The sequence below is a fragment of the Drosophila subobscura genome, chromosome E, assembly GCF_008121235.1.
Source record: "Drosophila subobscura isolate 14011-0131.10 chromosome E, UCBerk_Dsub_1.0, whole genome shotgun sequence".
Lineage (NCBI taxonomy): Eukaryota > Metazoa > Arthropoda > Insecta > Diptera > Drosophilidae > Drosophila > Drosophila subobscura.
Genome location: NC_048531.1, coordinates 158,214 through 172,943, shown reverse-complemented (window position 1 = coordinate 172,943; position 14,730 = coordinate 158,214). Strand labels below are relative to the sequence as shown.

The 14,730-nt window shown below is 40.3% G+C and overlaps 1 protein-coding gene across 1 annotated transcript in view; it reads right to left on the bottom strand.

The window, feature by feature from the left end:
• LOC117892167 (transcription-associated protein 1) overlaps positions 1-14,730 on the bottom strand; it is a 95,426-nt gene that overhangs the window by 54,783 nt on the left and 25,913 nt on the right. Inside the window, 3 exon segments of the mRNA XM_034798233.1 lie at positions 4,792-5,164; positions 10,359-10,497; positions 10,562-10,652. Of these exon segments, the coding sequence (XP_034654124.1) occupies positions 4,792-5,164; positions 10,359-10,497; positions 10,562-10,652 (603 nt within the window).

Below are 14,730 nucleotides of genomic sequence, written 5' to 3'. Positions count from 1 at the left end.
AAATGAGTTGGAGACACGCTAATCTTGAAAGAGGATATCTCCCTGGCATAAGAGAAATTAAACTTCTCCACCTTTAAGCCATCGAAGCCATTAAGCCATTTGAAATACACTGGTTTCAGTGTGAGCATACAGCAGTCTGGTGCCAAAATTTGGGGGCTCTAGCTCTTATAGTCTCTTGAGAACTAGCCGACAAACAAGACGGACAGACGGACGGACGGACAGACAGACAGACACACATAGCTCAATCGACTCGGCTATTGATGCTGATCAAGAATATATATACTTTATGGGGTCGGAAACGTTTCCTTCTGTGCGTTACATACAACCGTTATCTGCACAAATACAATATACCCTATTTACTCTTCGAGTACCGGGTATAAAAATTAAATTAACTACGGGAGAGGTAGGCTAGTATAAGAGATTTAAGAAGAGGAAGGGAGTGAGTCGAGGATATAATGTGATAGAGAGAATTATAATCCGAGCATAACACTCTAAAGGGCTCGTGCAGGGCATAATTCGATCTACACATTGGAAGGAACAAAGGAATATAGTTTCTAGTGGGTCTAATGGGAATCATAAAGTTTACGCGGCTCAACAAGTCAGGGCTGTCTACATCCCCCTTGATCAAGTTGTGCATAACAATTACACCAAGCATTTTTCTACGACTAACTAAGGATGGAAGATTTATTAAAAGAAGTCTACTACGGTAGGATGGCAGTCTCACAGTTGCATCCCAGTTGAGGCCCCGTAGGTCAAATAATAAAAAGTTTTTCTGTACTGATTCAATACGGTCCTGATGTATGTTGTACTGAGGGCACCATACACATGAGCCGTATTCTAAAATCGGACGAACAAGCGAGATATAGAGAGTCTTCGTTATATAGGGGTCGGGTCATCAAATTCCTTTGACCACCTCTTTATAAACCCAAGCACACCAATGGCTTTAATTACCATGGTAGAAATGTGTTCAGAAAACTTTAACTTGGGGTCTAGTTTAACACCAAGATCATCAACTAATGTAATTCTCTCAAGAGAACTACCGCAGAGGGTGTAAGGTGCCAGTAAGGGGCTGGAGCGATGAAAAGTCATTACTTTGAACTTGGAGAATTAAGGTGTAACATATTTGCACAACACCATGACTGAAAGATATTGAGATCAGATTGCAAGCGAGAGTGAAATGAGATGTCTTTATACTGGACACAGAGCTTAACATCATCCGCATACATAAGTATTCGAGAATTTGTCAATACAGAAGGCAGGTCATTAATAAAGAGTGTGAAAAGTAAGGGGCCTAAATGTCTACCCTGTGGTACTCCAGAAGTAACCATAACAGGTAAAGATAAGGAGTTTTTGAAAAGGACCCTTTGAGACCTAGAACACAGGTAGCTAGAAATCCATCTCAACAGATTGGGCGGAAACCCTAGAAGGTCGAGCTTTTGTGCAAGAAGAGGAATCCTTTAATGACAAAGGAGGTGAACTCTAAAAGATTAGTGGTTGTTTTTCGTCGCCGTATAAATCCGTATAAATAGATAGATTGAATAATTTAAGCAAAGGTCCGCACATAGACTCCGCACAGTAACTGAGTACACAGCCGGGAACTCCGTCAGGGCCCGGTGAAAATACCGGCTTAACTAATTTAAGTTCATGAAGTAAGGAGCTTTCATTAAACAAAGGGCAGAAAATGCCATTCGACCTTGGTAGACTATATGGATACACATGACTTGGGTAGCTATCCTGGGAATAGGTTGTTTGAAAAAATGGTGCAAAAAGATTGGCGATATCCTGATCATTGTTTGCCGACATATTGAAAAATGATAGCGATAATGGATGTGCGGACGTTCTACGCTTACTGTTTACAAAGCTGTAAAGCTGTTTAGGGTCCTGTAAAAAACGTATCCTGCATCGAAGTAGGTAGTTCCTATAGCATTGAGCATTAATAACAGTGAAATTTGACCGAGCTATTATGTAACTAGAAAGAGAAGAGGGAGAACCAACTTCTTGAGATTTTTTAAATAGTCTTGATTTTAGGTTCTTTAGACTGGGTAGCTCTTTGATGAACCAAGGAGGCTTCGAAGATCTAGTCGGACATGTAGTGGGACACACGAGTCGAAAATTGTGTAAAGTACATTGTAAAAAATGTTTGTGCCTTCAATAACGTGAGTGCAGCGGACCAATCAAAATCCCTAATTAAGTTATTGAGCTTCGTAAACTCAGCTTTACGAAAGCAACGGATGCGTTCAGAAAGCGTACCCGCACGATCCGATACAGTAGGTCCAATATTTACCGACACTTCGAAAGTAGGATGATAGCAGTCTTCAGGTATAGTGAGCGGAAGTGCTCTTGTTAACAACGCTACGGTCGGATCCGAGACAAAGCACAGATAAAGCAATCGATCAAGGAGTTTTTTAAATGGTTGACTTGAGACAGGGACTGGTCTAATAAGCCATCAATAAAATCATGTCGTGACGTGGGCACAAGGTTATTAGACTCGTTAACCGAAGACCAAACAGTACCTGGCAGATTGAAATCCCCAAGAACTATTAAATGGTCTTTATCAGATAGCGAGGAAGAAACAGTTTTTAAGGCGGACAAGTTCTGCTCGTATATTAATACATCCGAAGTAGGTGGAATATACGAGCAAGTGACATAAATAGACTGGCCAGGAAGAATCAGTCTGACACAGAGGAATTCCAGGTCATGGCAAACCTGGACTATGAAGAGTTCCGACGTGAAGTAAGAGTCTACTGCAATAAGAACCCCTCCTCCACGTCGAGACAAACGATCATTCCTATAAATTGTGTACCGATCTGCCAAAACTTCGGAACTAATAATGACCGGCTTTAACCAGGTTTCGGTAAACACAATAACATGGAATGAAAATGTAAAACTGTCCATAAAAAGAGTGCTCAGCTTACTACGTAACTCACTACTCACTACTAGGAAGAGTTATGGGGGGCCTATTTTTCTTCTTAGCCTTAAACTCTTTCACCAACAGGGGCTCTGGCCAAAATTTGGAGAGCAAATTGTCTCGAATTGAGTTGGAGATACGCTAATCTTGAAAGAAGCTTTCTCCCTGGCATAAGAGAAATTAAACTTCTCTAACTTAAAGCCATCAGCTTTTATTTTGCTTTGTATAAAAGCAGTTACATCATTAGATGTGAGGTCAGGGGCAAGCCGAGAGACAAAAACTTGCCGCTTTGGTGGGACTCCCACCAGAGGTTTTGGCACCACAGATCTGGTACCTGCGACGGCAATATCTGGTGGTCCGGGACGTTTATTATCTGCTGGGATCGAAATAGATGGGATACGATGTGACTTTGGAACGCACTCGACAGACACGGCTGCATGTTCTCCGAGATGATCGATTCGGTAGCCGAAACTTGATCACCAGCAGCTGTCGTTGCCCTTGGAGTGGCAAACGAAATTAGCTGCTGCACTGTCGGAGTGGACGCAGACAGTTTATCGGCAGCGAGCGGTCGAGGGACAGGCACTTGCAGATCACGAGGAGTGACTTTTTTGCGCATAGGAGACTCATTTAGCAGTTTTAAACCGCTGAAATGAGACTCCATGTCTAGAAGCCGATCGTACTGCTTTTTAAAGCCCACGGTCAGCTCCTTAAAGTCCTTTCGTGACCATTCTCGACAGACCGACATGCCTCGCAACTGTAATGCAGACCATTACACACGAGGCCAGAGAACCCAGTACATTTTGCGTGCACTACGTTATCGCAGAGCCAGCATGTTCGGCTGGTCGTGGGTGATCTGCTTCTTGCAAGTCTTAGCGGAACACACAACCACGTATTCCATTATTTATATTATTTATATTAAATATATAAATAAAAAATAAATAGAAATTATTTTCGCAAAACAAATAGGAATGGGACCAGTGGGTCGACAAGCGGGATCGAAAAACAGTTAAGCGGAGAGAGGACAGAAGAACAAGTGCAGCGACAGCTAAGCAGTGAGCGTGCGCTACTGCACAGAAACTTTAGAGAGCGAGAGAGGAAGAACAGTTAACTCGAGCGAGAACTACGCAACTACAAGAAAGAGCGGCTAATAGTGAGGGCGTACTTACAAAAATAACGAGAAGGGACGTGTGAGACGCTTCTTACGCGTCACAACTTTTATACCCGGCACTCAGTACTACATCTGTACATTAGCGGTTATTTGTCAAATTTTAAATTTTTTCTTCATCTGTCATCTACATCTACAACACTTCTCACACCAACACGCTCCTTTAGCTCGCCCCCCTTCCCTAGACCCACACACTGCAGACTCACGGCAGAGGCAGAGCCAGCGGCAGAGCCAGCGGCAGAGCCAGCGGCAAAACAAATATAAGCTGCGGAACGGGGTGGGTTTGGCCACTGCTAATTAATTTCTTCATTGTGGCTATATTAAAGCTCCAATAATGCCCCAATTTGGTGATCTGATAGATATGGTCATTCCCTACGGAATTTTCTGCTATCTTTAAAATTGTAGATTTGGGAGGTTTTTGCCCTTTTGCGGAGGCGGAAGGGGGCGTGGCTCTTTTTTGAAATACACTTGTAACAGTGTGAGCACACAGAAGTATGGATGCAAAATTTGGTGGCTCTAGCTTTTATGGTCTCTGAGATCCAGGCGCTCAACAAGACGGACGGACAGACGGACGGACAAACAGACATGGCTCAATCGACTCGGCTATTGATGCTGACCAAGAATATATATACTTTATGGGGTCGGAAACAAAACAAATCTAACTTTTTCTGTAGTTATAAATGTATATACTTATGTGTATTTCGTCTTAGTTACTTACCATTTTTGAACGATTAAGGGCAGCTGGATTTTGGCAATTGTTTCAAATTTTTTCACAAAAACCTTCAAAAGTTTTGACAAAATTTGTCGCGATCGCTGAGGTTCCAGTTCACTGTGATGGCGTAAGCAATCAACTAGATTTAATAAAAGTTTACAAGACATAGTTTGTATTCCTACGGCTAGCGTTTCATCATGCACATTTTTTGAGAACAGATTTACTGCTTTTATTAACACATCCAAACTTAGACTCTGACGAACATGATGAGCCAGATCTGCCAACGTAGAATAGGCCAAAGGTCGAATTGACTCCAATGTGACTCCCTTGCCTATTAGCAAGTCTTCATCAAATAATTTGTCTATTGATGGTATAAACTCTAAAAATAAGTATAAAATTGTGTCATTATTTTTTTTTTGGTATACATACATATGTGATAAATTGTTTATGTTTTTTCTGTATATAAGTCTTAGATATGTAGAACGTGGTGATGTTTAAGAAGGAATAGAATATAAACAGTATGAGAAGTGATAAAGATGTAAAGAGCAATTTTGTATTTGTTTATATACAGCTGCGGCGTTTAAAAGAGCACCATGACACTCATTTTTTTTTTTAAAACTATTATATCAACTTTAAGGCTTAATTCAACTTATCCGAGAGAAGTTGTATGCTTTGAAGGCTTCATTTGGAAATATTTGAAAAGAAAATCACGTTCGTTCTCTTTCGTAGTGACCAGACGTGTTTTTGTTTTGCGCTCCGTACTTTCTTTTCTATTTTGGATAAACGACCGGTGTTTATTTCAAAATTAATTTCTAAAATTGCATACTGAATACCTTACAACTTTAACCTGTCCTGATACGCGAGTGCATGCTTGCTATTTGTGTAAAAATATAAAGTTAATCTCTTTATATTGTGCGTCGTTTAGTCGTGTATTTGTGCTTTTTATACCCGGTACTCGAAGAGCAAATAGGGTATATTGTATTTGTGCACAAAGTGAATGTCTGTAACGCACAGAAAGAAACGTCTCCGACCCCATAAAGTATATATATTCTTGGTCAGCATCAATAGCCGAGTCGATTGAGCCATGTCTGTCTGTCCCTCCGTCTGTCCGTCCGTCTTGTTGAGCGCCTGGATCTCAGAGACCATAAAAGCTAGAGCCACCAAATTTTGCATCCATACTTCTGTGTGCTCACACTGTTACAAGTGTATTTCAAAAAAGAGCCACGCCCCCTTCCGCCTCCGCAAAAGGGCAAAAACCTCCCAAATCTACAATTTTAAAGATAGCAGAAAATTCCGTAGGGAATGACCATATCTATCAGATCACCAAATTGGGGCATTATTGGAGCTTTAATATAGCCACAATGAAGAAATTAATTAGCAGTGGCCAAACCCACCCCGTTCCGCAGCTTATATTTGTTTTGCCGCTGGCTCTGCCGCTGGCTCTGCCGCTGGCTCTGCCTCTGCCGTGAGTCTGCAGTGTGTGGGTCTAGGGAAGGGGGGCGAGCTAAAGGAGCGTGTTGGTGTGAGAAGTGTTGTAGATGTAGATGACAGATGAAGAAAAAATTTAAAATTTGACAAATAACCGCTAATGTACAGATGTAGTACTGAGTGCCGGGTATAAAAGTTGTGACGCGTAAGAAGCGTCTCACACGTCCCTTCTCGTTCTTTTTGTAAGTACGCCCTCACTATTAGACACACTTTGCAGAGTCAGGGCAGAGTCGCGGCAGAGGCAGCGGCAGAGTGGTGTCAGGGGCAGAGGCCATAAACTGCGCGAAGCAGAGTGTGCTGCTATAAGCCGCGGGACGGGGTGGGTTTGGCCACTGAAAATTATTAAATTTCTTCATTGTGGCTATAATAATGATCCAATCGAATCCCAATTGGGTGATCGGATAGATATAGTCATTCCCTATGGAATGGCGTTTTTAGTTTTCTGTTATCTTCAAAATTGTAGATTTGGGAAGTTTTCGCCCTTTTGCGGGGGCGGGGCTCATTTTTGAAATACACTGGTTTCAGTGTGAGCATACAGCAGTCTGGTGCCAAAATTTGGTGGCTCTAGCTCTTATAGTCTCTGAGAACTAGCCGACAAACAAGACGGACGGACGGACGGACGGACGGACGGACAGACAGACATGGCTCAATCGGCTCGGCTATTGATGCTGATCGAGAATATATATACTTTATGGGGTCGGAAACGTTTCCTTCTGTGCGTTACATACAACCGTTATTCGCACAAATACAATATACCCTATTTACTCTTCGAGTACCGGGTATAATGAGCCCCGCCACTTCCGCCCCGCAAAAGGGCGAAAACCTCCCAAATCTTTGAAGATAACAGAAAACTAAAAACGCCATTCCAAATTGGGATACGATTGGATCATTATTATAGCCACAATGAAGAAATTAATTTGCAGAGGCCAAACCCACATCGTCCCGAAGCTTATATTTGTTTTACACATTCTCTCATTCACCGACCGGTTCGGTTAACCGCGCCAGGACGTCATGCGGCAGCGCCCCTCGGTTGGTTGGGCGGGAGGAGGGCTGCGTTCTGCTGGGTTCCGCGCGTAACAGCCTTTGACTTGGTGTCGCATGGGCCACTTGACGGTGCAGTCATTGCATATCAACGTCCAGACAGAAAAAGGAAATATTCCGGTATTTGGGCGGCAACAAAAATTGCACCAATTTCAGAAAAGATCAAAAAACTTCAAATTTAAAAGAAAATTTCCCAATTTTTCATTACTATAGATTACTTCAATTGTATTCAAAGGATAATAATTTATTTTCAAGCTTTTGGCAGCCAAAAAAAAAAACCTCAAAGTCCTGACATAAAATGTAACCTTATTTTCGCGTCTTTCCTGAGGGATTTATCTCCACAAATCTGGCAGGACCCCTAAATATCAAGCTTTTTTATTGATTTCGTATTAGAAATATATTCTTTAACTGTTCCTCAAAGATTTTCACCATAGTTCATATCTGGGGACTGAGCAAGAGCATACATTGCATAAAAGGCACTGTTTTAAAACCTCTCAGAGCTCTCTATCTGCTCTGTTTTGGGTAATTTCTCTGATGAAAAGACACAAATCAACGTAATTTTCTATTGCATATAAGGCAGAATTATTGTTTTAATATATAATAACAAAGACATGTTGATTCATGATCGATTCCAGCACGGGTAATATAAATACGAAGAGCATGCACATACCATGATTCTTGTCTCAGCATGATTATTTGATATAAATATGTGTCAAAGGGTTGTGTTTTTCATTTGGTAGTCGTTTTACAAATAAACTAAAGTTATGGCAACAAAAAAAAAAAAAAAAAAAAAAAATTTGGCTTCCTTCGGATCACAGGATCTACATACATATGTACATATGTATGTATATCCATATATATATTTGGGCCAACTTCACTGTTTTTTCTACCTTGTATTCACTTTCCCCCATGGTTTCTTTGCTAAACTGGATTTTTTCTCAGACTTCAGACATTTGGACATTTTTTAAGATCCATTTTAAGCTGATCTGTTGCCGGCTTAAAAGGACCCCTCTTGCTCTCAGAAACCAATTAGATATTGCGCCAATTCTTCCACGAGTTTCTTGTTGGTAACATGTTTTAAAACATTACGAATCATTTTAGATGAGGAGCCTACTATTTACCTCACATAAGGATAACTTTCTTCTTTTGGAGTTAAAGTTTTGATCCTTTGGCGTTTTTCTTCCCTTCTTTTCTTCTTCTTTTCGACGACCCATAAAAACTAATATTTTGTAACTATCTGTTTACAAACGACTTAAATCATAATTATCTGCAACAAACTTATATAAAGTAACATAATTAAAGAGGCGGAGGAACGTGTGTGAAGCTTAGTAAGCGTCACAGCTTTTATACCCGGTACTCAGTCCTACATCTGTACCTTAGCGGTTTTTTGTCAAATTTTAAATTTTTTCTTCACCTGTCATCTACATTGCTTCTCACGCCAACACGCTTTTTTAGCTCGACCCCCTTTCCTAGAGCCGCACACAACACGAAGCAAAGTATGAATGAGAGGACGTGCCAAAAATAAGAAAAACTTAGCCACTGCAAATTAATTTCTTCATTCTGGCTATAATAACGATCCAATCGGGTTCCGATTCGGTGATCTGATCAGATATATGTACATAGTTCTTCGGACTATCGTAGCCATCGGACTAAAATGGGGCATGAACCCTCGTATAGTCCAATGGATATACCAAGCTGTAGCCAAACCAATACTGCTCTACGGACTTAGAGTGTGGTGGCCGGCTCTGTCAAAAAAGACAATCACCTCTCAACTGGCAAAAGTCCAACGAACGGTCACTCTTTGCATCAGTGGCGCCCTCCGCACCACACCAAACGATGCACTAAATGCCAACCTATGCCTGCAGGGCATATACCAGGCAGAGAAGGAACAGGCAGCAAGGGCAGCAATACGTCTGCGCGACTCGGACCTACGGACGTCACGACCATATGGTCACTCGGCGATCTTTAGGGACACTAATTTAGTACCTCATAGAACCGATTATTGCCTTCCCAGAGAGTACACAGCCACCCCCTTCGAGGCTATAATCCCCCCCAGAGAGAAATGGCTCGAGGGCACACCTGGCCCAAAGGGGGCCATAAACATCTTTACAGACGGATCCAAACTAGACAACAAAGTTGGCGGAGGAATCTACTCCGGGCATCTCAGTCGTGGCTACTCACCTTAACATCTATGGTGACAGTAGTACCCTGCAAACAAGCAACAGATGGCAAATGGTCACGGGTTGTCGCATCACCCGACAAACGTGGCCAAAAAACTCGAAAAAACGCACCGCTGAACCATGCAAACTCAGCAGATATAGGGGCAGCGTGGACATTCGCTCTCTTACAGGGCATTGGCTGATAGGCAACCACGCGAATAGGATGGGTGCCATCTATAACGACTTCTGTCACAGCTGTAGAGACGAGGATGAGGAGTAGACAGTAGAACATCTGTTCTGCTCCTGCCCGGCTCTCAGTAGAAGGAGGCTAAGATATCTGGACTCACCTTTTCTTAACGACATTTCAGAAATGGCTACTATAGGCCCCAGGAAGATAGCAAACTTTGTGAGAGCATCTGGATGGGAGCACTATTGACATTTTGACAAACGGGAGGAGAAGAGGAAAAGATCCAAGCGGAATCACAACGGGCCGAAACCGGCCTAAGTGTGTCGAGATTGTGAAATCCAGACAACCGCCTCAACCTAACCTAACCATGGGGTCGGAAACGTTTCCTTCTGTGCGTTACATACATCCACTTTGTGCACAAATTCAATATACCCTATTTACTCTTTGAGTACCGGGTATAAAAAAACCACTGAAACACAAATTTTATTAATTGCAATGCCAGCAAAAACATTGGACACGGTTCAGATTGAGAGAATTGTGTAGTCTAGAAGATCCTGATGGATATGATATGTCTAGAATCTAGATCAATTGAACCAGATATTCTGATCAAAAATATAATACACAAATTCTCAATAGGGTCGGAAAAATTCCCTTTCTCCTGAAGCGTAAAGTTAAATAAATTTCATTTAAAAACTTACTCTGACGCAAGTCTGTAGCAAATATATGCCGGGCGGCAATCAATAGTTCTTTTCTAAGATGTGCTGCTTCTTTTGGACAATTGCCCATCAGGTTGAGCATACCGTTGGTTACAGATAACGAATTAGCAATAACCACTTCCTAAAAGTTAAAGTAATTAATTTTAATTATCACGTTGAATTACAAAAATAAATCTTTAAATTACCTGAAATATTCGTACAATGTATGCCAGAAATGACAATGTTTTTATTTGTGCACCCATGAAGTCGACAAAGGTTTCTTTCTGAGTCGAATTTCTGAAAAAGAGATTCATTTGCATTTAATTTCACAAAAATAATTTAACTTAAATCGTTTAAATTTTATTTACTTTTTTTTATTTAGCTAGCTGTACTCTGCCACGTTTCGCTGTGGCATATTGCACAATGGTTACACCATTTTTTATTACTTCTTGGTATACAAGATTTTTCGTTTCTTCGTTCTGAGCGGAAATATAAAGGCGCAGTGTATACCCCAACCATTTCCACCAACAACTCCGCTTATGCTTGCTCATTCTCTCCCTCACTGACACAATCTGCCTCGTGCAGTGCGTTCCAAAATCATTTGGAAACATACACATGTGTGTATGTATAAATACATATATATACTGTCTTGAGTACCGTGCATAAAATAAGTGACGATGCTCAGGCAGCATCTCACAACGTTCCGCCTCGTTATACCCTGTACTCGAAGAGTAAATAGGGTATTTTGTACGTAAGTAAGAAAACGTTTCCGATCCCATAAAGTATATATATTATTGATCAGCATCAATAGCCGAGTCTATATGGCCATGTCTGTCTGTCCGTCCGCTGCGATATCACACTGATGCAAGTGTATTTCAAAAACTACCCCGCCCCCGCATAGGTCGAAAATCTGCTGTATCCCCAATTGTGAAGATAGGAGAACAATGCCATTCAGTAGGGAATGACCCTATCGATCAGATCACCGAATTGGTGTTAGACTAGATCATTATTATAGCTAGAATGAAAAAATTCATTTGAAGTGGCTTCCCCCAATCCTTCCAACAGCTTTGCTTATTTTTTGCACATTCTCTCATAACACACTCTTCTTCGTGCAGTATGTGGCTCTAGGGGAGGGGGTGAGCTAAAATAACGTATTGGATGACATACAGTTGTGTTCAATGTTCAATAGTAGTGCCGCATCCTCCTCACATTTAAAGACATTTTTGAGAGACTTCCTGACTTCCATTTGCATTTGACTTTCAAATGAAACAAGTGATACCTTTTTGAATATAATGAAATGTATAATGAATTGAAATAGTAGTGCTGAGTGCAAGTATTTCAAAATAATTAAAAAACACAACATATTAATTTAAAAAAGGCACCATCAAGCTTAATCTATGTATATAATACATTTTTTTGTATTAAGGAAATGTTTGAACATGGCGGAATTTTTGTTTTTGGAGCGTAAAAGATACCATGGCTCGGTCCAGTGGAGGAGAGCAAAGATTTTGACTAAAAACTATAATCAAGAGTTATAATGCAATTGAAAACTAAGTTTAATGTGCTCTTACTATTGTATTTAACCATTTTAACTTGAAGAAGTACCCAGAAAACTGATCTTTTATGCGAAAAACGTATATTTTAGAGGTTGGTCGAAGGCAAGGTCTAGGTCTTCAATATCCTCAAAAGTTATGAAAACAATTTTATTTCGATCTGTAAGTGTTATGACAGTTTGTAGACGACTGACTACACATTATTTTATTGCAAGAAGTCCCAGAAAGCTACGCGTTCGGCTCTGAGAATATAGGGGAATACAGCTAAAGTTTGCAAAAACGCAACTAAGCGATGCTGTGTCGCAGTAAAAACGAGAAGGGACGTGTGAGACGCTTCTTACGCGTCACAACTTTTATACCCGGCACTCAGTACTACATCTGCAACTTAGCGGTTATTTGTCAAATTTTACATTTTTTTTTTCATCTGTCATCTACATCAACAACGCTACTCACGCCAACACGCTCCTTTAGCTAGCCACCCTCCCCTAGAGCAACACACTGTAGAGTCAAGGCAGAGTCGCGGCAGAGGCAGAGACGTGTCAGGGGTAGAGGCCATAAACTGCGCGAAGCAGAGTGTGAATGAGAGAATGTGTAAAAAACAAATATAAGCTGCGGGACTGGATGGGTTTGGCCACTGCAAATTAATTTCTTCATTGTGGCTATATTAATGATCCAATCGTATCCCAATTTGGTGATCTGATAGATATGCTCATTCCCTACGGAATGGCGTTTTTAGTTTATCTTCAAAATTGTAGATATGGGAGGTTTGTAACTTGTAACTGTGTGAGCATACAGAAGTCTGGATGCAGAATTTGGTGGCTCTAGCTTTTATGGTCTCTGAGTACTAGGCGCTCATCAGGACGGACGGACAGACAGACATGGCTCTATCGACTCGTCTATTGATGCTGATCAAGAATATATATACTTTATGGGGTCGGAAACGTTTCCTTCTGTGCGTTACATACAACCGTTATTCGCACAAATACAATATACCCTATTTACTCTTCGAGTACCGGGTATAAGAAAATATTCTTGACTGATGAGTGTAAAGTTGTAAAATATGGTAAGAAATAACAAAGAAACTTTGTTTGGCGTTTACAGACATCAGATTAGTTTATAAATTCTTGAAAAAACAGTATTGGGAATGTTGGGTTGAGCCCTATGAGTTCCAGTCCATATGAAGTGGTACTTCCTAGCCTCCTAGTTGGAGCATTTCACAAAATTGTGTGGGCCAGCATTTTTTTTCATACATTACATTCATATTCCAGTTGAAAAACTTCTTTTAAAAGCATCTTTAAACAAGATAATGATCCGCAAATACTCAAGAAATTTCGCCAGAAATTGGGTTTCACCTAAAAAGATCGGCGTTTTTCCATGTTCAAATCAGCCCCTACATCTGAATGTCATCAAAATCTTATGGGGGAATGCCAAAGCATTATAATAAATGAAATTCCGGCAATCAGAGCAAAGTGAGAGCCAGTGTACTATGGGTAAAAATCCAGAATTTTTGGCATTTATGTAATTTTTTGTTGGGTAAAATATTTGAATGCGACTTAAGTTTTCTGATTCCTAAATATCCAGATAGAACAAATCTGGTTTTAGAAGATTTTTACCAAGTACCATATGTTTTTTGCGCTCTTTCAAAGTCGGCTTATTTTGAGATGCTTTAACTTGTGAAAAAGTGCTGGAAAAATTGAGCAACTTGCAGCTGTAATTGTAGCTCGATTACAAAGTTTATATACAAGTAAAAATATGGAAATAACAGGACGAGGTATTTAAATTAATTGTTAATTCATGTTTTTGTATAGTTGTGTGTAGTTATTTAATTGTCCAATGTTTTGTTCATGTGTCTTTTTAGCTGGGTACTAACAATTGCACGTGTTTTCTGTGGAACTTTACTTTTGCATAGCACACCACTGCACAGAAATTCAAGTTACTTGTTATTAACCAAATATTATAGAATCACGTATTGTTTTTTTGCCCGTTTTTGCCCCTTTTCGAAAAATTTTAAATTTTGCATATGCTTATGAGTTCACTCATGCAGCGCTGCTGGAGGTCTGGACAAACACCAATCGTGAAGCAGTCGCAATAAAATTTTATAGTTTAATCTATATCTATATCTATCTATATCTATATATATAAAAGAAAGTCGTATTTGTTACAACACTTATAACTCGAGAACGGCTGGACCGATTGCCATGGTTTTTGATTTGTATTTGTTTAATCATATTTAATATTTGTTTTATTTATTTGTTTAATTTTGTATTAATCATTTTAATAACAATGCCGCGTCCTAGAAGATCTGATCTTTCCCAGCGAAGCCGTAATGCAATTAGGCAACGGAATATCGCGAGTCAATTATCTGATGGAGAACGAGAAATTGCATTCAACAAAGTATTCCCGGATATCATTGCTAACCACAAAAATACTAAATGGTTAAGTGAGCGAGCAATTTTGGCCTTGACTATTTGTGGCCTCAATCTAGAAAGTGCATGTTTTTCTCATGGTCAATTGTACGTGGCATACTCACGTGTCGGCAAACCATCCGCTTTATTTGTTCTTGCGCCTGACCAAAAAACAAAGAATGTCGTTTACCACAAAGTGCTTGAATGAAAATCCTATTACCATCGCATTGGATCATTGCAACCTATAGAAGATGCACAGCATAAATTCTTGCAAATATACTTCATGGGCAATATGGAAGAACAACTTGACAGGCGTCAAGGGATCAACACAGCTACAAAGAGAGCAATTCTCCAAGATCTGCAGCAAATGCTTCATGAACATCATGCATTGCAATTCGGTCAAGTCAATTAAATACA